The sequence below is a fragment of the Pseudochaenichthys georgianus genome, chromosome 10 (genome assembly GCF_902827115.2).
Source record: "Pseudochaenichthys georgianus chromosome 10, fPseGeo1.2, whole genome shotgun sequence".
NCBI lineage: Eukaryota > Metazoa > Chordata > Actinopteri > Perciformes > Channichthyidae > Pseudochaenichthys > Pseudochaenichthys georgianus.
Genome location: NC_047512.1, coordinates 16437335 through 16464778, shown reverse-complemented (window position 1 = coordinate 16464778; position 27444 = coordinate 16437335). Strand labels below are relative to the sequence as shown.

At 41.0% G+C, this 27444-nt stretch overlaps 2 protein-coding genes across 7 annotated transcripts in view; both read right to left on the bottom strand.

The window, feature by feature from the left end:
- The window catches only part of dlg3 (discs, large homolog 3 (Drosophila)), an 86770-nt gene extending 81108 nt beyond the window's left edge, over positions 1-5662 (bottom strand). The window contains exons 1-2 of one of the 4 annotated variants that reach the window (XM_034093096.1): positions 5413-5662; positions 4430-4561 (exon numbers count right to left, since the gene is read on the bottom strand). In XM_034093096.1, coding sequence (XP_033948987.1) covers positions 4430-4561; positions 5413-5455 — 175 coding nt within the window. In that variant the 5' untranslated portion in view covers positions 5456-5662. Of the gene's footprint in view, positions 1-4429; positions 4562-5412 lie in introns of those variants that run through there. The other 3 variants (XM_034093093.1, XM_034093095.1, XM_034093098.2) reach the window with 3 other exon arrangements.
- A 1368-nt stretch (positions 5663-7030) lies between these two features.
- gdpd2 (glycerophosphodiester phosphodiesterase domain containing 2) lies at positions 7031-26743 on the bottom strand. 3 transcript variants are annotated; one of them, XM_034093108.1, is made up of 16 exons: positions 26721-26743; positions 23898-24117; positions 22916-23019; positions 22686-22779; positions 22367-22426; positions 22168-22266; positions 20468-20561; positions 15004-15149; positions 12598-12680; positions 10704-10866; positions 10393-10599; positions 10155-10303; positions 9320-9467; positions 9073-9155; positions 8961-8989; positions 7031-7664 (listed from the first exon to the last, which is right to left on the bottom strand). In XM_034093108.1, the coding sequence occupies exons 2-16, from the start codon at positions 23973-23975 to the stop codon at positions 7591-7593; spliced, it is 1611 nt and encodes a 536-aa protein (XP_033948999.1). In that variant the 5' UTR covers positions 23976-24117; positions 26721-26743; the 3' UTR covers positions 7031-7590. The 3 variants fall into 3 exon arrangements, with proteins under 3 accessions (XP_033948999.1, XP_033948998.1, XP_033948997.1); XM_034093107.1 differs by lacking the exon at positions 26721-26743 and adding an exon at positions 26253-26417; XM_034093106.1 differs by lacking the exon at positions 26721-26743 and adding an exon at positions 26292-26417.
- Positions 26744-27444: the final 701 nt, after the last annotated feature.

The following is a 27444-nucleotide window of genomic DNA, read 5'->3' as shown; positions in this document are numbered from 1 at the left end:
GTCTGCTGTTGTTCCGTAAAAAGAAACACAAAATGTGCCGAACGGGTTCACATGGCCCTGAGCATGTGAAGGCAAACACAACAAGAGAGGATGAGTAATGTTTATACAGCACTGTATTCTTATTAGTGCAGTGAACCGGCTGCTCCTCCGCTCTGCCTTCCCTGATGAGAACCACATGTTGAACGAAGGCCTGCACCTGAGACACCGCGGCCAGAGGCCTCCTCTTCCTCTTCCCTCACACTCTGCACAGATTATCACCAGAGAGCCAGGAGAGTTGTTGAAGAGGCTTGGCATGATGGCCAGGAGCAGTTTATTTTGCCACCTGCCTCTGGCTCTGCCCTGATTGAATATACTGTGTAAGGAATGTTTAGCATCCTGATTTGGGAAGTGAAATCCTCTCCAAGTCTCATTAACTTAAATCTTAAGTCTCATTGTGCTTTTTGGGTGTGTTATATAGGTTTTTGTGCATGTAAATCGTTTGCAAAGGCTTTCCAAAGTTTGCTCCATTTGCAGTTTCTCTCCCACACACTCCCCCCTGCCGGAAACGCACCAATAGCCGCTTTCACACCAAGTACTTTGCCGTACTTAATGCCGGCACTTAGTGCCCCGGCACTTAGTACCCCAGGGCACTAAGTATCAATCGCGTTCACACCGGAGTACTTTTCCCTGATAGGCCATAAGGTGAATCCTGTTATCGTTTCATCCCGCTCCACAGAAGTGGAACTGCACAATCTTTAGTTCATAAAAAAGAACGAGTCATGCTTATCCACCAAAAAAAAGTGTGTCGCTAAAATTCCTGTCAATTCTTCTAGGCACGTAATTATTGGCTGAACTAGTCCCTTCAAAGCGTAATAATATCTTGGTCAAAAGTAGTGCCACGGTCCGTCACGTGATCGTGCTACACCAATTGGGTAGCTGCATATACCGTTATCAACAAACAGATTTGGAAAAAATGGCGACCGCCATGATTTCATCGAGTAGCGGGGACGAGGAAACCGCACCAGAATGTCTCAAAAAGTCAAAATTATCAACACACAAACATTGTTACATGCATATTACGTCTGTGAAGCACGAAAAGGTTGATTATTTTACCAATATCACACTGCAGGTCTTCAACAACATCAACAGACTGTACACCCTCCATGACAGTGGCATTGATTTTGAAGTTACAAATACAATATTATCATATTACAATAATAATATATATATATATATATTATATATATCTATAATAATAATCTATATATATCTATAATAATAATCTATAATAATAATAATAATATATATATATATATATATATATATATAATAATAATCTATATATATATATATATTATATATATCTATAGTAATAATCTATATATATCTATAATAATATAATATATATATATATAATAATAATCTATATATATATCTATAATATAATCTATAATAATAATAATAATAATAATGTAATTCATCAAATTATTATATGATGAATGAGTAAATAAATGAATCAATGGTCATTGGTATAAGTACTGCATTTTATTGATCTAAATTACTTAACGTAACAAGTTAACCTTCTTCTTGGACGCAGCTATGTATGAAATCAAGTCATGTTTATTTTAAGAGTGCATTTAACGTGTACAGGGTAACAATAACAACAGACAGACAGACAAAAAGTCCTCAGTCTAATGGAATAATCCACGAGCTCAGCCAATGAACCTTGCGATGCGAACATGGTAGTCCAGGAATGTGGTTGTAGCTGGAGTTGGCTGATAAACGCTGCTAGCCAATGTTGATTCGATGGTCAACTCTGTTCCCAGATAGTACAACCTCTCACAAATACCGCGTATATAACGCAAATACCTCGGACTTAGTGATGTATTAATTTAAGACATATGACAAAACATGACATAAAACAAGCATACAGCACTGTTTAGAATCCATTTGGTCTGGTTTAACGTAACCATGTAGGCGGCCATCGTTCACTTCTGTTGACAATATGCAGCTACCCAATTGGTGTAGCACGATCACGTGACGAACCGTGGCACTACTTTTGACCAACATATTATTACGCTTTGAAGGGACTAGTTCAGCCAATAATTACGTGCCTAGAAGAATTGACAGGAATTTTAGCGACAAACTTTTTTTTGGTGGATAAGCATGACTCGTTCTTTTCTATGAACTAAAGATTATGTAGTTCCACTTCTGTGGAGCGGGATTTCTTTTCTAAAGGACTTTTCGAGGTTCACCTTGCAGCCTATGAGGGAAGATTACGCAAATGAGCCGCTGACGTCACCGCAAACAACTTCACGGCGTATACTGCCACCCGAAGTCCCCGGCCGGAAGTCCCCGGAGTTGCCTTCCGAGTATATCGCCAGAATGCCGACACCTCCTCATCACTCCACCACTCCCATGTTTTTTTTTGTGTTGCCATAAGTTATTCTCTCTCCGTTGGTGCGTGGGGCTAATGCTAATGCTAATAATGCTAATGCCAGCAAATACAATGGCGGCTTCAAAAAACTTTTCCAGAGTTTTACGAGGCGTGGTTTGCAATTCGCCCAGCCAATAGAAATTGGTACTTTTTTGGTACCACCTCTCTAGCAGGCACTAAAAATGGGGGTAAAAGTTCCCGGCACTAAGTACTCTTTTTGGTGTGAACGCGACATAAGGGGTACTAACAGAACTAAACGGGAAAAGTACGGGGAAAAGTACTCCGGTGTGAACGCGCCTAATTGGACTCCTTTGTTTACTTTGTAACAGAATGACATCACTATGTAACATTTGCGCTTCTATTGGCTAGCGCTCCAATACATTGTACATGATAGGCCAACGAACGGGACCAATCACTACAGAGCCAGCCAGCTAACCAATCAGATCAGACTGGGCTCTGGTTTCAGACAGAGGGTGAAAAGAGGTGCTGCAGCACAGGCAGTATGAGAAAGATAAATACTTTTTTGAACATTAAAGCATGGAGACATGTCACAGTAGAGGCACATAAAACAAATATGAACTTGAACATGAGCATAAAATGTCCAAAATAAATAGCAAGGTAGATTACATCTGTAACAATAATGGGTTACTGTTGCAAGCCTGCTAACAAGAACTCTTCAAGCTTCCATCATTTACGCCCTGTAGAGGCTTTTTTTTAGAATTCCATGCGATGAATTTACTAGTAGCTACTTACTACCTTGAGCCAAATACTTTATGGTCTCTTGATATTTCTTAACTTTACATGTTGATAAGGAAGGTCGGATAAATGCATTATGGGATTGTTAAGCAATAAAAGAAGCACCAGTTGTGTCTTCTGATCCGTCAAAAAAAGGATGCATATCAATGCTGCATTATAAAGGCTTTGAGATGAGACTTCCTGACCTGTTTAGCCATATTTGGTTTTAAAATATTGACTTTGAATTATGGGATACAAAAAAAGACTCCCGTCTGACCCCACATGCAAAACCAGTAACCCATCCCGTTTTCATTGCAGTACGAACTAGGTACTATCATTTGTATCATTGAGTATTCTTTGTTAAAATGGGGATCGGCCTATCTGCCAAACAACATGGAATAATGTTGGTTCACTATTGCTTTAGATAAATCACTAGTAAATGTCATGTTATATTTCTTTTACTGCTGCCTGGGCCTCCCCTCCCCCTCAGCTCCCTAGCAGTGGGTCAGCAGTAGCAACAGCAGAGCCGAGGGCAGGCGTCGTTATAACATGGCTGTGGTAATTAGAAAGACCACTCAACCATCGGTTAAGCTGAAGTAATGTGCCTCATCTGCTCTAAAAAGAACTCAGATTCACATTGGCTTCCCTGAGCCTCTTTCGAAAACACCAACTTTGTGAAGAAGTGAAGCTGGTAAATATAGTGGCTGTAGCAGAAGCTATGCACACTTATGGGTGTTTTCATTAAGAAGCAGTTTATAGCCTTCTGGAAATGGTGAGTTTTTCAATGACCTACAATTTGTTGATGTAAGTTATGGTTATGGTACATAAAAAATCAAGTCAAGGAAATACATTTGCTCTTACAGTGTAACTAGTATGAATGTACAACAACTCGGTATATAGATAGACTGTGTTGTGGTTGGCTTTATTGGGTTTTTCATTACAATGCTAGTATGTTACAGAGGGAACCTTTGTGAGGCAAACTGAAAGGCCTCTTTCATAAGACTTAATTGGGAAACATTTAGACCAAGTTAACTTCTCATACAAATTAATCGGTATCCTTTCCTGCCTGCAGCCAACATGACAACAAATATCAGAGTATGGAAGCTACACTAAATCACTTTCAACAACCGAGTGTAGTAAACCATAAAAAAATAGCTCATTTAGAAGGAAGGGGGATTAACAGGAAAAGTTATTTAGAAAGTTCACACGGCAAAAACTCGGATGTCATTTAAGCTAAAGGGCAAAGTGTCCCTTCTACAAAACAAGTTTTTCTCTTACCAAGAAGGGCATGGAACAGCTGGCTGCCCAGTATTGAGGAGACTTTGCCCACGCTGGTCTTCAGGGCCTGCTCCTCTGGGTTGGTCAGGTTGGCCTGGTAGTGTCTGAGCAGCCCCACTGCTCGCTGTGTGTCTGCCAAACAAAATAAATGCATTTCTTAGGACAACAGCTGAAAAGAGCCTATGCTGGCAGTCATTCGTGACAGGGTTGAGGGTGAATTTGGTATTGTTTTTTTAAAGCAATAGAATATGAAAAGCAACAGGATAACCCTTTAAATCTGTTAGGTCTGCAACTTGTGATTATTTTCTATAATCACATACGATACAGAAATGTGTTATGATTGTTAAAAAAGGAAGAACATGGGGAGAAAGAGAAGCCATTTCAGACATTCTTTAATATATGATCCTTATAGTTACACACACATTTTAAGTGTAAGATAGAAAAGGAGCTGTAAAAAGTGATGTTGTGACATGATGAAGCAACAACTTCATGTTATACTCTCTCAGACAGATGGTTAACTCTAAATGTGAGATTGTCCTTTTTCGAAAATATATTATGTTTTATATTTGACTTGACTGCTGTGTGTTACATTCCCCTGCAGAGCACATTAAAAGGTATTTTTCTCTTGCAACACGACTGTACAGCTGGTTGGTGAGGAACTCAGCAGAGATGATGCTCATGCACGGAGGTAAATCAACAACTTCACAGTTTCTCAACATCTGAGCGAAAGAACTGGCAGAACAGTACACTCCTGGCCGGAAGTTGCTCAATTCCCAGTTACAGTATTTCACTTGTATCATTCCCTAAGGAAAAGAACATTCCCGTTTTCCTCGATGGACTATAACTGAGGTAAGAGGAACAATGAAAACCCGTACACAAACTTTCATAAACTCCTGAGCTGGCATTACACTAAAACATAACCGAGACTTACTACAAAACATAGACACGTGATGTAGATGTAACGTGATGTTAACGGTACTCACCATATTTATGCACCATGGTGTGGTCAACTCCCCAAAAAGTCATGTAAATTACAGTTTCGGGGTTTTTTTTAGGAAGAAAAATAATTACAGTATTAGTCCCGGATAATTATACAACCATAACGGTCGCCTCCTTCACAACAAGTGAGAGGTTGAGTTTAAAATCCAGCCTGGACCCTCCCCGTCTGTGTGAAGTGTTTCTGCAGCAGAGGTCCACACCCACAGGCAGGGGTTGAAATGTGACAAGAGGAGATTGTTTACTTCATGTCAACTTTCCAAAGTTTTTGGGCAGAAAACGGTCCCAGTGCGTGACATGTTTCTCCTCCCCTCACACACATGCCTCGCCTTCATGGATCACGGCCCTGTGGTTTAGCTTCAAATGGACAGTGTAGTGTGAGTATTTAAACTAGCTGCATATAATTAGCTTTGATGGACTTCCCATTACCTTATGGGTGATTAGTTAGTTAATGAAACAGCATATCTTTGGGTTATATTTTTCTCTCTTCAGCCTAAAATCGCCTCTTCTCCATTACTCTTTTTTAAACGTTAGCATTGTGTGCCATCTAGCGGTGTGTGAAAGTGTTGCTACGAAATCACAGGTAAATAATAATGTATTTACTAATGACTAATCCTAAAAAAAAAAACTGGGATGTGTATTACATTTTTTTTTTGACAATTCTGAGATTTTCTGAAAAAAGATATTAAGTAATAAATATTAAGAGATAATAAAACAAATTATTTTTCTTTCAGGATTCTGACATTAAAGTCAGAACTCAAAATGTATCATTCCTTTTTTTAAATGTTTCTTATATGTGGCCCTAATCCTCTTGAACAAAGTTATATTCGCATACAAAGCAGAGGAAGCCCGATTGGGATTCACGACTACAAGTTTAAAAAATGAAACAAAACAAACTCTGGGGGTGTGGAGTGATAATTACATGAGTTAAACAGACCTTTGTAGCCCGTTTCTCATCCCTGCGGAGGCTGTCAGTTTGATTATAGTTGAGCTGCTACCAGTACCTACTAGCTAGCTAGTATAACAGAACCGACTCTTAACGGTCGTCGGTCGAGTTGCATCATGGGTAACGTAGGCACCAAGTTTTGACATGGAAGAAAATGAGTGGAATCTATAAGATGATCTATGATTTTCAATAGTCATAATTTCACTCCCTGAGGCAACGGAGAGTCTTTTTTGTAATATATGTTGACAATGTTTCAGATGGATCATAAAAAGCTGAGGTGTATAATGTTGCTTTACTATTCATCATCTCAGTTTTATAAAAATGTAAAGTAGAAATTACGCTATGTAAAAATACTCCGTTACAGGTAAAAGCTGTGCTTACAATATGTAGCCAGTTAAAACTATCATGTATAAAATTAATAATATTCATTGTGCAAGCAAGGTGCAAGCAGTCTTACATGTTTATATAGTTTTGGAATGATTTAACTGACACCTTAACATGATATATTTAAACAAATAGATTGTAATACTTAAGTGTATAAGGAAAAGTGCAGAAGATGTCCCGCCCATCCTTTCACAAACAAACAACAAATGAAATTAGAGAAACTAAATTACTGAATTATTTCTGAAAGAAACAAGCAGCCATATGTTTGTCATGATGCAACACTTTTAATATATACCATAACCTTACAGTAACAAAATAAAAATGTACTTGGTGTTTAAAAATAATATATTCATGTTGTTGAGGATTTTTGTGGTGCTTTTAGTTACATGCATTTTTTGAAAAGCGATGTACAGTACACAATTCATTCAATTGTGACAACATGAAATACATTTTGTAAGAAAATGGAACAGCAACAACAGAAAAAAACATCTTGACATAATGTGCCAATAGGAAATCAAGTGCCGATCTTCAGTGCAATTGCAGTCATACAATCTGAAAGAAACGTTATATTTTGAGTAGAACAGAATAATCTTCAAAACCCAGTTGACCCGCTAGAGTTAGAAACTAAAAACCGCCATCCAGTGGCATACCGTGCTGATATTTGGTCAACATCTTATAAACTCTGATTTTCTTTTCTTTTTAATGGCTTCAGAACTCTATGTAAAGTTGGTCACATTAACTTGCTTTCTTCCTGATATAGGACTAAACTATGCTGGTGGTGCAGGCCAGGATGTAGGTCAGTTTTGGGGCTGAATCTCCTGCTGGGGGCAGGGATCTACCTGGCGGGCAAGAAGGGCGACAGTTCTTTCTCGTTCCAGGCCAAAGTATTGGGACCCTGCTTCTCTGCTCCTGTGAGGGGTCACAAAAATACAGTTTTAAACACATCCATTTCAGTGAAGTAGCTGGCCCCATTTTCTAATATTTTAAGTACCACATTTATATTTGGTAGTGATAATGTAATGTTACGTAGTTTCCATTATCCATTTTAATTTGTTGCAGTTCTTACTGTAAGGGCCTAGCCAGCATGTTGATGTTTTTGTTCCCGTTTTAATTTCTCTCATTTCAGTCTCAGCTTTCCTGCCCTTGATTGAACTCCACCTGCTTCCCATCCTTAATTAGCCTCACCTGTGCCCCATTATCATCTCTCCCTCTGTCTACTTACCATCCACATTCCTTTCAGTGCCAGTTCGTCTTAGTTATTCCTAGCGTTCCAGCAGTGTTTTTTCCTAGTTTCTGATTACACATGTACCTGACCCAGCTTCGTGTCCTGACCCGGTCCCTGACTACTCCTCGTCTGTTTTGGTAGCCTTATTGACTGATCTCCCGTGTACCGAACCTTGGCTATAAAGACCTTTTTTGCATCCTAAGCCTCTGTCTCTGAGTCGCGCAAATTGAGTCCTCCACTTGTGTTCATTCAGTCGTTACACTTACAAAAAGTCCATCAATTTTTTTCAAAGGATTTTTTATCCATCAACTCTGCAATTGTAAATGTTTGTAAATGATACTGTTAATGTTAAGAATGTGCAATTAGGTAAAAAAATATTTTTTTAACAACCTGGCAATCCAAAATGTGTAATGATCGCCTTACAGATCTATTAAGCTTCAGTATATAATGTATACATTTAATTGAGTCAATCTTACACCCGTCCTCTATACCTTACTTAAAAAATGTATCTCAAATTAACAGTAAAGGCTCACTTGTTTTATTGCCAGTAACATTTTTATCATTGTAAACATATTTCATAGCTTTTAATTTGACATCAAAAGCTTTAAGAAAAAAGTTGTAATATGTTGTACCTCAATATTGATTCATGGATAGCAATGGTATTTGGGGAAGGCCCACATTTTTCAATGTTAATACTCTCAACTACAGTGGTTCTAGTTACATATATGCAAACTAGAGCTGAAACAGTTAGTTGGTTAATAAGTTCGTCCATCACCAGATATTTTAATTTTACATAATGAAGTGAAAATATTTGAGTTTTGGACTACAACATTGAAGATGCTGCTCAGGGTTTTCTAAAAAGGTTGATAAACATTAATAAACTTAATTTTGAAAACAATCTGGTGATTAATGAATAATGAAAACAATCATTGATTACAGCCCTAATGTTAATATTCTTTTAAAATCTAATCATACTTTACCTTGTCTGTGACTGAAACAGTTTGTTTTCCTGGTAGAAACAGTGAGGTGGATAAGTTATTTATTTATTGACATCTTTCATATAGCAGACCCACAAACATCTGTTCCACTTACCATTGCAAGATGTAGAGTCCAATCATTATAAAAATAGATACAATGTCCACTGTAATCCATATTATTTTGTACGTAAGAGGTGCCTGAAACACACAAACAAGCCCATAACATCAAGGCCCATTACATGTTTTGGAAAACATTTGAATAAACTTGTTGGATCTAAAACAAAATAGTGAAATAAACCGAAAGGTAGGCAAGTGAATCATGTGCTACTGTACGTGTATCATTATGTATTAGGCCTACTCACCATGACCCAGTTTGGCTTCTCCATGTCTTTTAGGAGGTGGCAGGAGTTGGTGGTAACAGAGCTGGCCCCCGCACACCACAGCAGAGAGAACAGCCATCGCTCATTAACCACCCATAGGTTCACCGTAATGTTCCTGCCCCGAGTCTCCCTGTCAGATATAAACACAGCGTTTGAAATGTAGAACTTCGCTCCGATTACAGTGTAAGTAAATGAAAAGATAAATATATTTGAAGACAGGAAAAGCAGGACAGCATGTGTTTGCAGGTCTGTATATGTATGTTTGTCTCTGTGCAGTATAATGTATGGGTGCATGTATGTGCATGCAAATGTAGGCTATTTATTATGCTCCTGTGGCCCTTGTCTTTACTTCCTTTTTGGTCAATGTATTCACTGTCAAAGTGTTCTTATAACATCATGTTTGCATTTCTATAAATACAAATATCAATAGCAAATAGAAAACAACATTAAATAGTTTTTATTCTTGCATAAAAGGCGAGACAACTACAAAAAGTTCTGTACACTTTAAAACTTAATTCACATGGATTCGTTTTATGTAGAAGACATGAAGCCTGTCACATTATGTTACATGTACAGCAAGTTATTTCAGCACTTGAAAGGCATTGCATTCCTTAGCAATTTTTTCAAGGATTGTTTTCTCATCCATAGACATATTTTTGTTATCATTTTCCCTGGAAGCCATTCCTGTGTCTTTTTATTGAGTGCCAGCACCGTGTCTCGGCCTGCTCCACATACTGTTAATAACACACTACTGTGTAGTCCTGGCATTAGCACATAGACGATATGCGTGTATGTTGTTCCATATGTATTTCTTTACCTGATTTTATTTGTCCTGAACTTGCTGTATTTCAAATTAAGGTGGTTCCCCTCTTCGTTAACCATCTCACGTTCGTTGTTATATAACTGGATGAAGCCTGGAGCAGTCTTATTTACATATTCTCTTCCAACTGTAGGAAGCCAGAGGATCTATAAAAAGAAATGCATAACAACTTAACAAAATATGCATTATCATTAAATATTTCAAATTCCATCAGATGCATCAGAATTAGACCTACCAGGCTTGGGTCAATGCCAGATCTCAAGATGGTGTCGACTGTGGCTACTGTGTCATTTTCCTGGTTTGGACTGTAAAGGTCAAATATCACTGAGATGTTGTGCTGCTTGGCGAGGTCGAGGAGCTGACGTAAGGAGGGTATGGTCTGATTCCTCGCCGTTTCCCTCTCCTCTTCTGACAGCTTGGACACTGACTCGAAAGGATCTGTCTGGAAAGTCAGAGCGCACTTCCTGTAACTGTTGCATGATACCACATCAACCTTTAAAAGTGAGTGTGAGGACAAGCATGTGTCACAGCACAGCCAGCCCTTACCTTTATGAACCAGTCGCCTGCATTCAGACTCTGCAGTTCCTCCCAGGTCAGGTTTGCGCTCTGGTTGAAGTCCTTGTTGGGGAACTTGTCTTTTACATTTGTTGTTCTCCACAGGAACCCAGACTGATTATTGTCATGCATCAAGAATGGAATTTTATCTTTACTATTGTAGAAAAACAAATTTTAAAAAAGCATCTGTGAGGCCGGAACAATCCCAATTTTAAAAGGTACATGGAGTAATTTATGACCCTCTTTGACCTCTGTGGGCAACTAAGACACTCTTGAAAGGAAAAACATTGATTGAGCAACACAAATCAGTCATTTGAGTTGAACAACAACCAGATAGAAGCTGATCAAATGATAAATGTCATGCTACTATAATATGTAACATTAGCATCTATTGTGGGGAGGTGGACACCACTAGTCAAGTAACATCCCCAATTGTTTTATGCTCTATGGTTTTTAAGCCTCCATATTTGCATTTTGGCCATCTCCATCTTTTTAACCAAATACAACTGTGAAGCTGACAATTGAGCGGCCCGACCAAGCAAGGAGGCAGAAGCAGAACGTCCAAAAATATAACCCGGCGTGGGCATTTATTAAAAACATGGGCACAAAGTTCACCGCCTCAATCTGCGGTTCTCCTTTCACCCATCCTGCAGCCACAAGGATCTCACACACACACCCAGCCCTGTCAACAGACAGGGCAATAGAGCCTAAATACCCACCCTCCAATCATCACAACAAGACACAGGTGAGGGGGGAGGAGACACCACAGGACACCAGGTGCACACAATCATCAGCCACAGACAACCTATACTGTGCAATCACGCTAACAAAGTGCCATATCACCCGGCCTGAAGCCGTCAGTCCATAGTGACGAAGCCACCTTCGCCACATTTCCTTCCCCCTCTCCCCCGGAAGCACAGTGTCTGTACAGTCTCGTGGGTCCGGGTCCGCCTCCTCTACCCGCAAACGCTGCTCCTCCTGCTGGTCTCTCGTCTACTGCTGCTCGTCTCTCGTCTCCTGCTGCCCCAACAGCCGTGGCCCCCTGGTCCGTTCCAGGCACAGCCACCCCCAGCCGCGGTTCCTCTCCTTGGTCCCTCCTCTTCCCTCTCGCAATTTTCACCTCCTCACTTGGTCAAATCCCACTTCTGACACCACTTGTGAAGCTGACAATTGAGCGGCCCGACCAAGCAAGGAGGCAGAAGCAGAACGTCCAAAAATATAACCCGGCGTGGGCATTTATTAAAAACATGGGCACAAAGTTCACCGCCTCAATCTGCGGTTCTCCTTTCACCCATCCTGCAGCCACAAGGATCTCACACACACACCCAGCCCTCTCAACAGACAGGGCAACAGAGCCTAAATACCCACCCTCCAATCATCACAACAAGACACAGGTGAGGGGGGAGGAGACACCACAGGACACCAGGTGCACACAATCATCAGCCACAGACAACCTATACTGTGCAATCACGCTAACAAAGTGCCATATCACCCGGCCTGAAGCCGTCAGTCCATAGTGACGAAGCCACCTTCGCCACAACAACACAATAGGGTTCAGCTAAGTACAATTATACACTGAACAAGACTTTTTCAGGCAACTGAAATGTTAGAATTACATTTCATAAAAGTTAACGATGGACATCCAAACTGGACAACAGCTATGATAAAATACTGTAAAGCCAATATTTATTTCAGCAAAGAGAAGTCTGCTATACTTTTGTCCGATCATTGTTTTCAAAATAAATACAAATATTTTCCATCATAATATGTCAGCTTTATAATTGAAAATTGTATTTGTGCAGTGAAAAAAAAGGTAAACCATAGCGAACACTCAGTGGTGCTTTGGATCTGTAGAAATCACTGTAATCACTGAAATTCATCGTACCTGAGCTGTACGTCTGTCTCGAAGGCTATGACGCCGCACGAGATGCTCTTGTTGAACGACATGATGGTGTTCTCCGGGGCCATCTGAACACAGGGAGGACAGATGGGTGAGAGACATTCATGGGCTTAAGCTAAAAAAATACCCTAAAGCTAACCTCACTTTCACAGTATTAAATTCAGCTTATTGACAGTGACACAAGAGCACAAAAACTACCAGGGACAGAAATGCACAGCATATGGGGCTCTCACATGATTGGACATGTACTCACAGCTGAGCTAATCATATCATTTTTTTGTAAGTCACAACATATCAGTTCTCACACTAGAACTCCCAATTGCCACAGGACAGAAGAACATCGATATATCTTCCGTCACAAACTGAAATCCTACCTGTTTTGCTTGTACCTTTGTCATTACATTTAACAAACACACACAAAAAAATTTCAGTCAAATAATTTAGCCCATTTGAAACTAATGCACAATCAATGGATTGGCTTTTTCATAGGGAATGTGTGTGCATTTTTCTTGTTCTTTTTGTAAGTCACTTTGAATAAAAGCGTCAGCTAAATGACATATATTCGTGGGGGAAACTTCTGAAGCAATTGGAGTCAGGACTCAGATGCCCCTTTCACACCAGCGCCTTTTCAGCTCCGGCTCGGAGCTAGAGCCTGAAAAGCGCCGGGTTTTCCAGTTCACACCGGAGCTGCGCCGGCTCTTAGCTCCGGAATCCGCTTCATTTCCAGCTCCAAAAAATTGTCGGTCCAGAGGCAAGAGCTTTGGAGCTAAGAGGTGATGTCGCTTACGTCTCTCTTACGTCGAGGCGTGCAGGAAACTAAACCCACCTCCCATGGGTCGACTGTTATGCCTGCCTACAAGCAGTGTGCTTATAAACACACTTTATAAAGTCAGGCAACACTAACCAGGCTTCGTGTGATTCTGTTTATTTGTGCCTTACTTTGACCATCCGTTCGCTGTCCAATCGATCATTGTGGAGAGAGGCAGACGTGTTGTTTTGTATTATTGCAGCTATCGGATGCAAGTAGTCAGTTTAGCTTCGGTTGCTATGCTAACATCACCCGTTTTATACCAGAGAAACTTTCATAACAGCGTTGTGATACCAAACAGTGTCAATTCAGACTGACACACATTCACTTAGGCTAAGGGAACTGGGGATATCCATCAGCTGCTTGTGTGAGTCGGACAGTGAATACTTTAGAGCGGCCGCTGCAGTGTGAGCTAACCGGGAGCTAACGGGAGAATACACTCCCGTGGAAGAGCAGCCAGCACTGCAGCGGTCGGTAAATGCTGCAGAAACACATTAATAAACAATGAACCACGGCACTCTGGAGAAAAGTATAAGGTTGGAGAAGTCGTTATTCAATTTATTCTGGCTTCGTGTGATTAAAAGCAACACGATCATCGACCCGACGCAGTTGTTGTTGTTGTGAGCTGCCGTAATAGCTGCCGTTGGGGGGCAAATCAGCGATGTAAACGGTGACGTCATGACGCAGCAAGGGCAGCTCTGGGGCGCCAGTGGGCGGTGTGCACAGAGCGGGAGCTGAAAAGGGAAACCGGAGCTGAACCAGAAAAGCTCCCGCTCGGAGCTAGAAACTGAAAAGCGCTGGTGTGAAAGCCGCAAGAGAGACACGAGGAGAGCTGGAGCTTTGATGTCAAACACTGAGGGTTTATTTGGAGCTTCGGCCAGAGAATTGACAAGACATGTCACGGGCCACGAGTTGACCACACGGTTGAGATGCCAAATCAATTCTGAAGAACTCTTCTGTAGTTCCAGGTTTTAACTAGTTCAGAGTGTAAAAATTCAACATTCTTCAATAGATAGACTAAACGGCTGAGGACACTGAATCACATTTGTTGTCGCGTATGGCTCGGGGTCATCTACACCCAGAGAAGGATGTGTTCCAGGTGTCCCACAACAATAACTATCTCTGACCGAGAGTTGCCCGGTCGTAAACTGGTAACAACAACAAAATGCGGACATAAGGCTGGGCATCTGCGTCAGAGGGCGAGGGAGGACATGCAGGGCAAATTGTAAGAGAGCAATTTCAAAGGCTCAAGATATTTTGACAGTCCTCCATATCCTCTTCAGGGATTTAGAAGATCAAAGGTCAGATAAAACGGGGTAATCAATTGTTTTTTCCCCTCGTCCACCAAACGGGTAAATACTCATGAGGATTTAGCTGATCAATAGTTTCCAAAATAACTGTTGATGGATGATTCTATAGGTTACTTGAAGTATTCATGTTTGTGTTATTTGTTTTACCTGGCTGCGAGACACATTTCGCCTGAAGGACAATACATTTAGAGTTGAAAAACAAGTTGAAAAGAATTGGACACAATGTGATCATGTGTACGTTTTGGGTGTTGTCAAGTAAAACAGGATGCTCACCATCGGTGCTCCGCGGTGACCAATCAGCTTTGGTTTTTCAGGTAATTCAGCCTGCTCTATCAGACAAGGAGACTGGATGATCAGGGGACACAGGAAGATGGCTGCTGACAGCACCACAAATACTGCTAGAATCAGGAACTTGGACCCTGGTGAGAACAAAAGTAAAACAATAAGGCTTTCATTTTGAGTCGTTTACAAAATCCCTTTGAAAGTGTGAGTAAATAACAAGCAATGTTTGTTCTGTGGGAGTGTAATGAATATCGTGCTATTCCAGTCCGTGTTTCCTATTTGTCCTTGCATGTATTGACACATGAATGTTTCTGTACATATTTTACAAAAACACCTTAAAGGAATGGTATGCTCATGACACTCATTTTTTAAAAATTATCATCCGATAAAACAGACCAGTCTCTGCCAGTCTCTCTTTTCTTTTTTTAATCCGATGACATTATCAGTGATTTTAAACTGATTATATACCGAAATAACATCAACACTGTGGGCGCCGCCATTTCCCGGACGTGACGTAATCCATGCGTTTGGTTTTCGAGGACACGTTGATCTCCATGTTATTTATTGTAGTTTCTCTCTTCAAATATGCCTCACTGTATCGCGAAATATTGCCATAATTCGGATAGGAACAATCCACGGAATGCTCGGTTCCATCTGTTGCCAAAAGGTAAGCATAAGAAGTACATTCGGAGGCAGTGGCTAGCGAAATGTGGCCGGCCCGAACCGAGAGATTTACAGGCTCATGTATGCAGCGAACATTTCACATTTCCGGACGACTACTCTGAGAGTATGATCAAACATAACATGGGATTTAAAGAACAACCATTACTCAATGGAGATGCAGTACCATCGGTCTTTCTGGTGTCATCACCGACCAGGACACCAGTTCGGCCAGTAGAGAAATCGCCCTCTGCAAGTGTGAAGCGACGGAGGGGCAGAAGTAGTGCTCGGAGTAAGAATAAGGTATGTTATAGCGCATTTCCATTGCAGCGGCTAGTCCCGTTTTAACGTCCAGGCCAGGACAGTTTTTGGTGGCCTTTCCATATAGCGTAGGACCGGCTAGTGTGTATTTTACCCCAGTTTTTTCCGGCCCCATAAAATCGTGATTCTATGGCCAGGGACAACGAAGCTGAGTATGCTAAACTAGAGAGGGAATCGCTAGCAAGGGTGGTACTACATGCATACATATAGTATCTTATATCATCTTCCCATTATACACACATGCATTTCCAAACATTTGGACTACCTATGTTGCAAATGTATTATCTTTTCAATTTACACACGGCATCTATTGCACGTCTGTCCGTCCTGGGAGAGGGATCCCTCCTCTGTTGCTCTCCCTGAGGTTTCTCCCATGTTCCCTTTAAACTGTGGGTTTTCTTCGGAAGTTTTTCCTTGTACGATGTGAGGGTCTTAGGACAGAGGGTGTCGTATTGTCATACTGATAAAACATCAAAACGTCTTCCTCTGCTGACGAGTCCGAACTCAAATATTCAGCCATGTTTCCGTGTGTTGACAAAGTGAACGCATGGATGACGTCACGACCATCACGTGACTACTGAAAATGGCAAACATGGCGGCGGCCAGACGGAATATACAGGTCTTGATAAAAAAGAGCTATAAAATCATTATTTACTGGGGAATATCGCTGATTTCTTCAGGGTATGGTTTAAACATAACGTTTCACTAAATACTGAAGTTTTGATTAATTATCTAATGAGTGGACCATTCCTTTAAGAAGAGAAATTAGTAGTGACAGCTTTGTTGAAATCTCACTTGCTGAGTTTCATGAAAATGAATGGGTAAGATTTGGGGTCACAATTCCATAATTAAGGGTGTTGCCAGTTGTGATACAGATATGTACAGTGGGGCAAAAAAGTATTTAGTCAGCCACCAATTGTGCAAGTTCTCCCACTTAAAAAGATGAGGCCTGTAATTTTCATCCTAGGTATACCTCAACTATGAGAGATAAAATGAGAAAATCCAGAAAATCACATCGTCTGATTTTTAAAGAATTTATTTGCAAATTATGGTGGAAAATAAGTATTTGGTCAATAACAAAAGTTCATCTCAATACTTTGTTATATACCCTTTGTTGGCAATGACAGAGGTCAAACGTTTTCTGTAAGTCTTCACAAGGTTTTCACACACTGTTGCTGGTATTTTGGCCCATTCCTCCATGCAGATCTCCTCTAGAGCAGTGATGTTTTGTGGCTGGGCAACACGGACTTTCAACTCCCTCCAAAGATGTTCTATGGGTTGAGATCTGGAGACTGGCTAGGCCACTCCAGGACCTTGAAATGCTTCTTACGAAGCCACTCCTTCATTGCCCGGGCGGTGTGTTTGGGATCATTGTCATGCTGAAAGACCCAGCCACGTTTCATCTTCAATGCCCTTGCTGATGGAAGGAGGTTGTCACTCAAAATCTCACGATACATGGCCCCATTCATTCTTTCCTTTACACGGATCAGTCGTCCTGGTCCCTTTGCAGAAAAACAGCCCCAAAGCATGATATTTCCACCCCCATGTTTCACAGTAGGTATGGTGTTCTTTGGATGCAACTCAGCATTCTTTCTCCTCCAAACACGTCTAGTTGAGTTTTTACCAAAAAGTTCCATTTTGGTTTCATCTGACCATATGACATTCTCCCAATCCTCTTCTGGATAATCTAAATGCTCTCCAAGAAACTTCTGACAGGCCTGGGGCCTAATTTATAAAGGGATATACGCTCAAAAAAAAAAAAGGCGTACGCCAGTTTCTACGCAATTTTTGCGATTTATAAAATACTAACTTGACGGGAAAACATGCGGTCCTCCACGCAAACTCTAACCCATGCGTACACACTAAGCACAACAACGGTAGAGACGAGAAACTGCGACACCGTTGGCAGAAGGAAGAATGGAGAGAAATATGTGGAAATAATACCATAAATAAAATGTTACCACTCATTTATCATATATGAAGAATTCATTTTCAAACATTGATTAAAGCCAATCTTAAAATGATTAAACAAACGCCTGTTTGAGACTCCTCAGTGCACACAAAAACATAACTTGGAGAAATAAATACGGATATAATATCTAATATGTTGTTTAAAACCACCTCGAATATGTTGTGTTAATGTTATGAAATGTTTTCTCATAAATGATGTGGTTTTGCATTTCTATAGGTTGTACGAGCATGGTTTTATATAGGCTACTACCATGTTTAATCATGTTTTATGCCGTTTGCTAAGACTCGATAAGTCGCTCATAAAACACAGGAGGTATGGAAGCTAAGAACACCATATGTTGTAAATTGTACAGCTAATATAACAACACATTAGTTGTATTTCCTCTAACTGGTGGATATAGAGTTGCTGCGGGTAGCCGGGGGGGGGGGGGGGTTGAGATGCACAGGCTGCAGTGGAGACGCTGCGCACAGCTGATCGACAGCTGGGACACAAACCACCAAATACGAAAACATAATTCAGATCCAGTCGTCATGACTCCACTCCGGAGGGATTCCCCGATCATTTCTTACAGTTTCTCATCAAGGGGGTGTCTCCTGAGTCCTGTACAAACACACTGCCTGAGGAAGGCCATGTGTATTTTTTTGTCATGAACCTTTTTCGGACCACTTATTTATTTATTTTGGTGACGATCCGACCTCCATGCTGCTACTCTGGTTCAAACTGCATCCACCAAACAATATGATTTATCTCGACCTCCCCAAAATAACCAAAATCTGACACGGGCTGAAGTCGAATAGTCCATTTAGCTTAGGAACCTTCCTAAAGGAGTGAAATGACCCGGAAGTCCCTCAGTGGCAGCCATGATAAGTGCCGTTCGAATTCTCTAGAATGATGAGAATGATAGGAAAGGAGGTTTCAAACTTCCTTTATAACCTCCTTTAGCTTAGGAACCACTGGACCTCCCTAACCGACAGGGGAAGCGAAAATGCTGCCCCACAATGCCTTGCAGCCGCAGCATTTTCCGTCACTCAACAGTCGGCCGTTCACGGAAACAACCGATTATGACCGAGAAATGATATCATGAAAGTTACGGTGCTTATTAAGCATTTTAAAACGTAGGTGGTAAGCATAGACTGTATGGTGGTAAGTTGTCAAAGTGCTTTGTTTTGAACGTTCATCAGTATAATAATCAAAAAGAGAAATATGAACGTTAGTTTTTACTGAAATTATCAAATAAAGTCAACATCTCACAGTCTTTACTGAGCTGTGTGGAGTTTGTTCAACTTTTAAAAGATGTTTGAATGGTGATATACACAGTGATAGATGTTAAGGACTAACGTTTATAATAAATACATTTGTTTTGATTTTAAGATATTTTCATAGTTTATACAATCTTTGGGATCATTAGTATTAATGTGGACCGGAGGGAGAGGGTGACGAGCATAAGTTTCACTTTCCTTTTTTATTTCAATTCCAACTTTGGTCCTGGAGAATATGTTTCTCTGTTGTCCACGTTCATAAAGCAAAGCAGCAGCATCAGAGCACGGTGCAGAGTCTCTAGATGAGTTTACAGTGGTCCCTCGTTCTTATTAAACATCCATGTTGTTGTCCGCTGTATAGAAAACTGTGGTTTCCATAGTTTCCCCACAGCAGCAGACCGACGTCCGCTGGCGCATCATAAACACGTCGGATAGTGAAAGTGCAGTCGAATTCCCTAAAGCACTGCAGTCTCTTCTCCTAAGTCCTTTTGAATTCTCCTATCCACTATCTCTTAACCCCGTGACGTTTCACTCAGAGGTCAAGGAATAGACGATAGGGTTAGAACTTAGGAGCTGATTTTTAAACTATCCGACTGCAGCCACGGTGTGAGATGTCTTTTTTAGCTGTTCTGTCGTCATTTCCTGCTATCTTCTTCATGCAGTCAGTCAAAATGAATGAATGGGCGTTTCTTTGACTATTTATAGGCAAATATGGGCGTTACGTGAAGCCCGCAAAAGCTGCACCGCATTTCGAGTCGATTGTGATTTATAAAGGGAAACCGGCGTAGGAAGTGCCGTACGCACTTTCCTCGCCGGTACGCAATGTTTGGTGAATCGGAAAATGGCGGAAAATGTCTGTACCTATTTTTGGGATTTCTACTCCGTAAGCAACCTTCCCACGTGAATCCTACGCACAATGTAAAACCTACAATGTGATTTCCTGGATTCTTTCCCCCCATTCTGTCTCTCATAGTTGAAGTGTACCTAGGATGAAAATGACAGGCCTCTCATCTTTTTAAGTGGGAGAACTTGCACAATTGGTGGCTGACTAAATACTTTTTTGCCCCACTGTATATCTGTGTCCTCTGTCCTTTATATAATACATTTTGATTCACTCTTTCTATCAACCTATAATGTATTTCAAAATGGACTCTTTTATAATATGTGTGTTTGGCAATTTTTGTGTTGATGAAGGAACACATTGCTGTGATTCTTGTTATTTTATGTAACGTCTGAGACATACATTTTTCTGTGGCTGCGTGAATGCCCTTGAAGACGAACGAGGACAGCAGCGTCAGCGCACCAACAGCACCAAACTGCAAGAAAGGAGCTGTGGCCTGCAGAGAGGCCGACGTGCACATCAAAAACTCAGTAGGGCCTGGCTCATTTCGTGGCATCTGCAGGCAGTGGCAAGTCCTTCCGGCATATGCCACAGAGGCCGCTACTCTGTGGTAGCTGTGGCAAGTACTTCCGGCATTTGCCACAGAGGCCGCTACTCTGTGGTAGCTGTGGCAAGTACTTCCGGCATTTGCCACAGATGCCACAACTTGCCGAGGCATCTGCCGCTGCTCAACGGGAGTTGCCACAAGATGCCAGAGTAAGAGAAGGTTTACTGTAGCTGCCACTCGCCTTCCGTGGCAAATGCTGCCATTTAAACCCGTATTTATCGTGTAAAATGTCGCTGTTTAGGCATGACTTTATCGAACTGATCTGTACACAGGACTGATGATCTGTACACAGGGTTGGGTTGTAACGGAATACATGTAACGGCGTTACGTAATCAGAATACAAAAAACAAGTAGCGTAACTGTATTCAGCTCGCGTTACATTTGATAAACAACTAATCCGAATACAGTTACTTTCGTAAACCTGAAGTGAATACATTTTGGAATACTTATTGGAATTATTGGTGGAAAAGTTTCCTCACAAAATGTATTCTAATATTCATTACCGGCAGAACTGTGTGCACACATGGATGTATAATAAGAGTGTGCACAGCGCAGCAGCATGTCTGTGAGGCCCCGCCCCGCACGCAGATGAGAGAGAGATCTCTTTTTAAATATATTGAAAGTTGAAACGGAGATGGTTCGATAAAATGTGCAAGATAACGTTTATAACATTTCTTTATTGTCGAAATGATGACATTTCATAACGGGATAACATCAAAGTGAATGGCCTGCTGCTGCTGAAGGCATGGGGCAAATATAAGTCCTTTGGCTAATTCATAAAGTAAACCTTAGCATCTCACTAGCAGTGGCAACTGCAATCAGTTACAGCCGCCCTAAGTCTGTAGCCAAGTCTAATAACACCAGTGTACACGTTGCTGTGTCATACAGATATGTATTTGTTAATTATTTGTCTTTACTAGTCATAGGCTACACCTGGTTTATCGTAGCAAGCAGTGGAAACTCACCTCAAGAAGCGACAATTGCCAAGGGCGTTGCAACCCTCACTTGCCAATAGTTCATCATAAATATAGCACGTTCCAAGTAAAATTGAATAGAAATGATAATGTATACTCTTTTTGAAAAACAGAGATCGCACATCAGTCCTGTGTACAGATCAGTTCGATAAAGTCATGCCTAAACAGCGACATTTTACACGATAAATACGGGTTTAAATAGCAGCATTTGCCACGGAAGGCGAGTGGCAGCTACAGTAAACCTTTTCTTACTCTGGCATCTTGTGGCAACTCCCGTTGAGCAGCGGCAGATGCCTCGGCAAGTTGTGGCATCTGTGGCATATGCCGGAAGGACTTGCCACAGCTACCACAGAGTAGCGGCCTCTGTGGCATATGCCGGAAGGACTTGCCACTGCCTGCAGATGCCACGAAATGCGCTTGCTGTCTCTCCAAAAACTTGCTGTACAATGACAACTACGTTAAAAACAACAACAGACATTTACACTTTGACATTATATTATTCCCTTACACACTTTCTATACCTGTAGTGAAAGAGGAACAGTTGGCCATTCTTCTGGCCACTCCAAAGAAATTCCTGTCAATCCCAACGCCACGAAAATCACACCAAGAAATAACAATATCTGAGAACAGAAAAAAATAAAAAGCATAATAAACAATCTCACCAACCAAAGCATAATTGTTTTTTTTTTTTAAAAAGGGAGATTTACATGTTGTTCATACCTTGTGCAGCCAGTGTAAGTTGAGTGGTTCTCTTAAGGCAACTTGGAAGAGCGCAAATAGCTGTAATGAAATATATTAGATTGTAAAATTGTTTATGAAAACAGTTTATGGTACCTTTCCCCTCTAATCATCAGTAGAGACACTCTACAAAGCTTCTTACTCAACCCACCAAATCCCTTTATGCTTTTATTACATCTGATACAAGGCAATAGCTATTTAATGTTTCCCATTTAGCTTTTATAATCATACCATCTCATACCAGTATCTACCAGCACTCTGTATTATTCTGCAACATCACAGCTTTATTCTATATTCTCACCAACAGCAGAACGCAGTAGGTGGTCATGACTGCGGAAATGATGATGAGCACCATGAACCAGTTCACCCATAGTTTCAGGTTTTTGAAGCCCTGCCTGAGAACAAAAGAGAGCAGCGCAGGGTTAGCAGGATAAAGGTCACCGATAAAGAAAAGAAGAGAAAAGAGAGGACTCTGGGCTTTTGAGCTAGATTCCATGTGGGCTATTTGTTTGTATGTTGGTGATCACTCACCAGTTCACATCTTCTCGGTCATTATAAGTAACCAGACAGATGTACATCCAGCACAGGCAGAGCAGGGACACCAGAGCCACATATGATAGCCAACAGCATGCATGCTAACATGAAAAGAACAGGTGAAATATTATTCATTTTCACACTTCTAAGCTATTTGGTCGTTAATATAATAACATATTTTGTATTCTGTTTGTGATCAGAATAAAGTATGTGGGAATGGATACCAAAGGGAATTTGATCTGAGAAGACAATGGAACAATGTCAACATTTTTTAATGATTGCTCTCTCGCCCTTCAATCTCCTGACAACTTCACACAAACAGGTCCTTTATGCTCCTTCGCCATCAACAACACACCTCTACCCTCTCATTCTTGTAAATTAAAGTCCCCAACATCCTCCTCCCCCTTTTAATCCTGTTCCAGATTAAAAAAAAAAAAACCTGTTTGGGCCTGCAAGTTTTCTTCTTTTTGTTGGCACATATATTTCCTTACCCTCATGACATCCCTATCTGTAGGCTGCACCAAGTTCCTTCCATCTCAAGTCTCCACTGGTTAACCGTCAGATATTTGTTTCAGATTTTCTCTTATCATTTCATTACATTTGGTTTGTTCATGTAGTTTGTATGCTATCATAAAGTGTCTTGAGAATTTAGAGAGGTGCTTTACAAATACAAAATATTATTACTATTATTTTACAAAGTCCATCTTTTGTAAGCTTTCTGTAAACAAACAACAATATTTCTGAATTCAGTCTGGTGGAATGTTAATCCCTGATTACAGGGATTTGTTTGGAGTTACGCCCAATGAAAGAACAAAAAAACCTGAAGAAGGAAAAAGGTAAAGTGATTTTGGTCAATTATTTTATAACCATCACATACAGACAGTATAAGGCAGTGGCAAAGGAATGATGAACATCTATGATTCAAACTTCCATATAGTCATTTAATAACTTAAACATAAATATGGCTAGAAATACTCACATTTTTGACCTTACTTTTCCAGTGGCAGCTATATACGACCCTGCAGCACACTTTGCTACAGCTTTCGTTTTGAGGCATCACGTCTCCTCCTCATTCACAGTGTAGGAGGTACAGATCCTGTTCACTCTGGACACATGCAGCCTGAAGAAGGATGGAGGGGCCCAGATAGCGTTTTCTGTGGATACCGAGAAGAGGCCCGAACTCATTCACTTCTCCGAACCTATGAAGTGTAAAGGAGGGAGAAAAAGACAACTGTGACAGAAAGCAAATGAGGGGAGTGGGTAATAAGGCGATCCCTGCTCAATAACCCTCACAATAGAACCAGTGTGCAAAATGGGGTATCACCACTGGCAGCACTTACAATAGCCAACACCATGGGGTATTGAGTAGTGCAAAGACTGGCCAGTGAGTGAAGTCACACTATTGGAGGCTGTGCAGCACAAACAGCCACAGTGACAGGCACATCCATGCACACAGAGAGAGAGTGGAGGAAACAAACAGTGCAAGTAAAGAAGAAACTGGTTTTTAACGGACAAAGTGAAGAGAAACTGGAACTGGATAATGATTTTAGAAGGGGTAGATTTGGATGATGCCATGCTAAGATGCAATAGCCAAGATACCTCAACTTGTTGGGGCAGATCATTTCACAGTTGTGCCCGGTTTCGTTCCCCCTTTTAGACCTTACGTGGGTGATGTTATTTGTCACAACAATACAGGCATATTGAGCAATAAAAGTTTCTTGTTGGACTTGATTTTAGGAGTGGGTTTTTCCCACAGTCAAAGCCTTCAGGGTATTGAGCAAGTGAAAGCTAAGGCATATATTGAAAAAGCAGGTAAACGAAATCTATCTATTGAGGAATGAGCTTCTGCTAAATAATTAGGGGATTCAAATCTAATTTGTGCATGTTTGGATAGATCCACACGTGTAAATGCTGCTGGCATGAAACATAAAACACCTTTTCTAAAGCAGACTTAATTTACAGTACAAGGAAGTTATTAAACCTGAGCTCAATGTTGAGTAAAACTGTAGTATCTGAGATCAAGCCCACTGTGACAAAATAAACTGAAATACAAATGTCCCACTTACAATCAAAGCACCATGAAATTCTTCTTTACAGTTGAGTTCCTTACAACATGTTTTCATGACCCTGCCAAAGACACTAGCTGGAAGCCATCACTGTTTAATATTTCACTATATTAATTATCACTCTTATTAACCAACTCATACATAAGCACACTTAATACATGCTTCAAATGATGAGTCTATATCTTAATACAATGGATAAATCTACAGAAACAGCACATTGTGGTACCTGCATTGTGAAGCAGATTAAGGAGACACGCTTCCTTCTTAATCTACTCTGCCACTTTACTCTGGTTGGCAATGTTAACTGTAATTAGTCACAAAAATCTAGGGCGTTAATCAAAGCAATAAAGACTGATGAGAGATTACATGTCCAAACAGATTTGTTTACATGATTCATGTTTATAAAACAAAATATAAGATAAAACCCATCAATAGTCACTGTCACTTTTCCTTATGCATACCATCATGCAGCTGAACTTCCTCTTGAAACAAGAAATGTACTGCTTTGTGGTGACTTTTCTTATCAACAGAATTTTTGTTGCCACCCATCATCAAGTTTTTATTTTCATTTTTACTAATCAACTTCCCTCTTTAGTATCTATTTTACACATCAGAAACCCCCTGAACAGTTCTCAATACAACGTGAACTAAAATCATTTCAACCATCTGCATCCAAAAACCCACATCTAGTGCTTTGCTTTTATACCTGTCTTTTAATTGTATTCAGTGTTGTAAAAATGTATTTCTTTTTCAACTGACTTGGAGTTTATCATTTGATATAGTCCCGTTTACCCCATTATTTCCCTGTAAGCTTCTAAAAGGTACAAAGGTGCAGCAGTTGGGTATTCAGGCTGCCTTTTTATTTGTTTTCCTATATTTATTGCTTTTTTCTTTGCATTCAGTTTGCTGTGTTTATGATGTTTAACTAGCAAAGAGTGAATGGTGTCAATACCAAGTTATGATCTTGAACAATTAAATAACAAATGGCTAAAATGTTTACAATAAAAAAAGTATGCCATACTATATTATTAATAAATATAAATGATGATGTAAAATGATTGAACACTTCATAGTGGTTTACACGTGACAAGACAGATTTATGCCAAAATGTCCTTGCAGAAATTGCGGTGATGTACCTTTCTACTTTAATCTTTTTAATCCTTTGCATCAAGGGCACAAAATCCCAAAGAATGAAAAGAATTCAGGAATTTAATCATACCGGTGTTATTAAAGCATCTGCAGAATCTACCAAATCAAAAGAGACTCACCATAAATTGCACTGCTTTGTTAAATTCCTTCATACTCACTCTCTCCGTGGGAAAACCACTCTGACTGCTTCCACTCTACTTCTCCTGCATCCTTTCCACTTTGTGAGTCGCAGAGTGAATGTGAATGGTACCACATGAATGGGTGTGAGGACAAAGGGGTGTAGCCTTAACGGAGAGGGAGGATCCAAACAGTTCCACTAGGCTTTAATGTAAACTCACTAAACCTGTATCTCTCTCTACACCCTCTGAGAATACTTCTGCTCCACAGGATCCTCATTAACAATTAAAGCCCTTAAAAATGACTGAAATGTATTTTACGACACCAAATATTGCTTTTGTCCAATTAGCCTTGTATTGAAAATGTTACGGTTTGTGCAGGAAGCAGGACCCAAATGCAGATTAAAGTGTCAAAAATAACTCCTTTATTTCAAGGCTAAACTATAAATGAAGACAGAACAGAACACTCACCGAAGACCAAGTCATAACACAAGACGAACCGACAAAGACAGACAGAAAAACCAGAACTTAAATACACACAAGACTAATCATACAAACAAGACACAGGTGAGAAGGGAGGAGAAAACATAGGGACACCAGGTGAACACAATCGGGTAATCAGGGAGGGAAAACAGACAGAAGGCAACAGGCAAAACAGGAGGTGAACACTTTTCAAAACAAAACAGGAAACCAAAGACAGAAAAAGACAAGACAAAACCCAACACAGACAGATCTTGACAGTACCCCCCCTCAAGGGACGGATCCCAGACGTCCCAAAAAAAGTCCAGCAGGGTGGGTGGAGGGGGACCGGAGGAGGGACACAAAACCAAGGCCAACAGGGTGGGTGGAGGGGGTCTGGAGGACGGGCTTGGGCTGACAGCGGAGGACCCGGAAGGGGTCTCGGGCGGACGGCCCGGGGGCAAGGCAGAGATCAAGGACGGGGTCTCGGGCGGACGGCCCGGGGGCAAGGCAGAGTTCAAAAAGGGGGACTCGGGCGGACGGCCCGGGGGCAAGGCAGAGTTCAAGGAAGGGGTCTCGGGAGGACGGCCCGGGGGCAAGGCAGAGTTCAAGGAAGGGGTCTCGGGCGGACGGCCCGGGGGCAAGGCAGAGTTCAAAAAGGGGGACTCGGGCGGACGGCCCGGGGGCAAGGCAGAGTTAAAAAAGGGGGACTCGGGCGGACGGCCCGGGGGCAAGG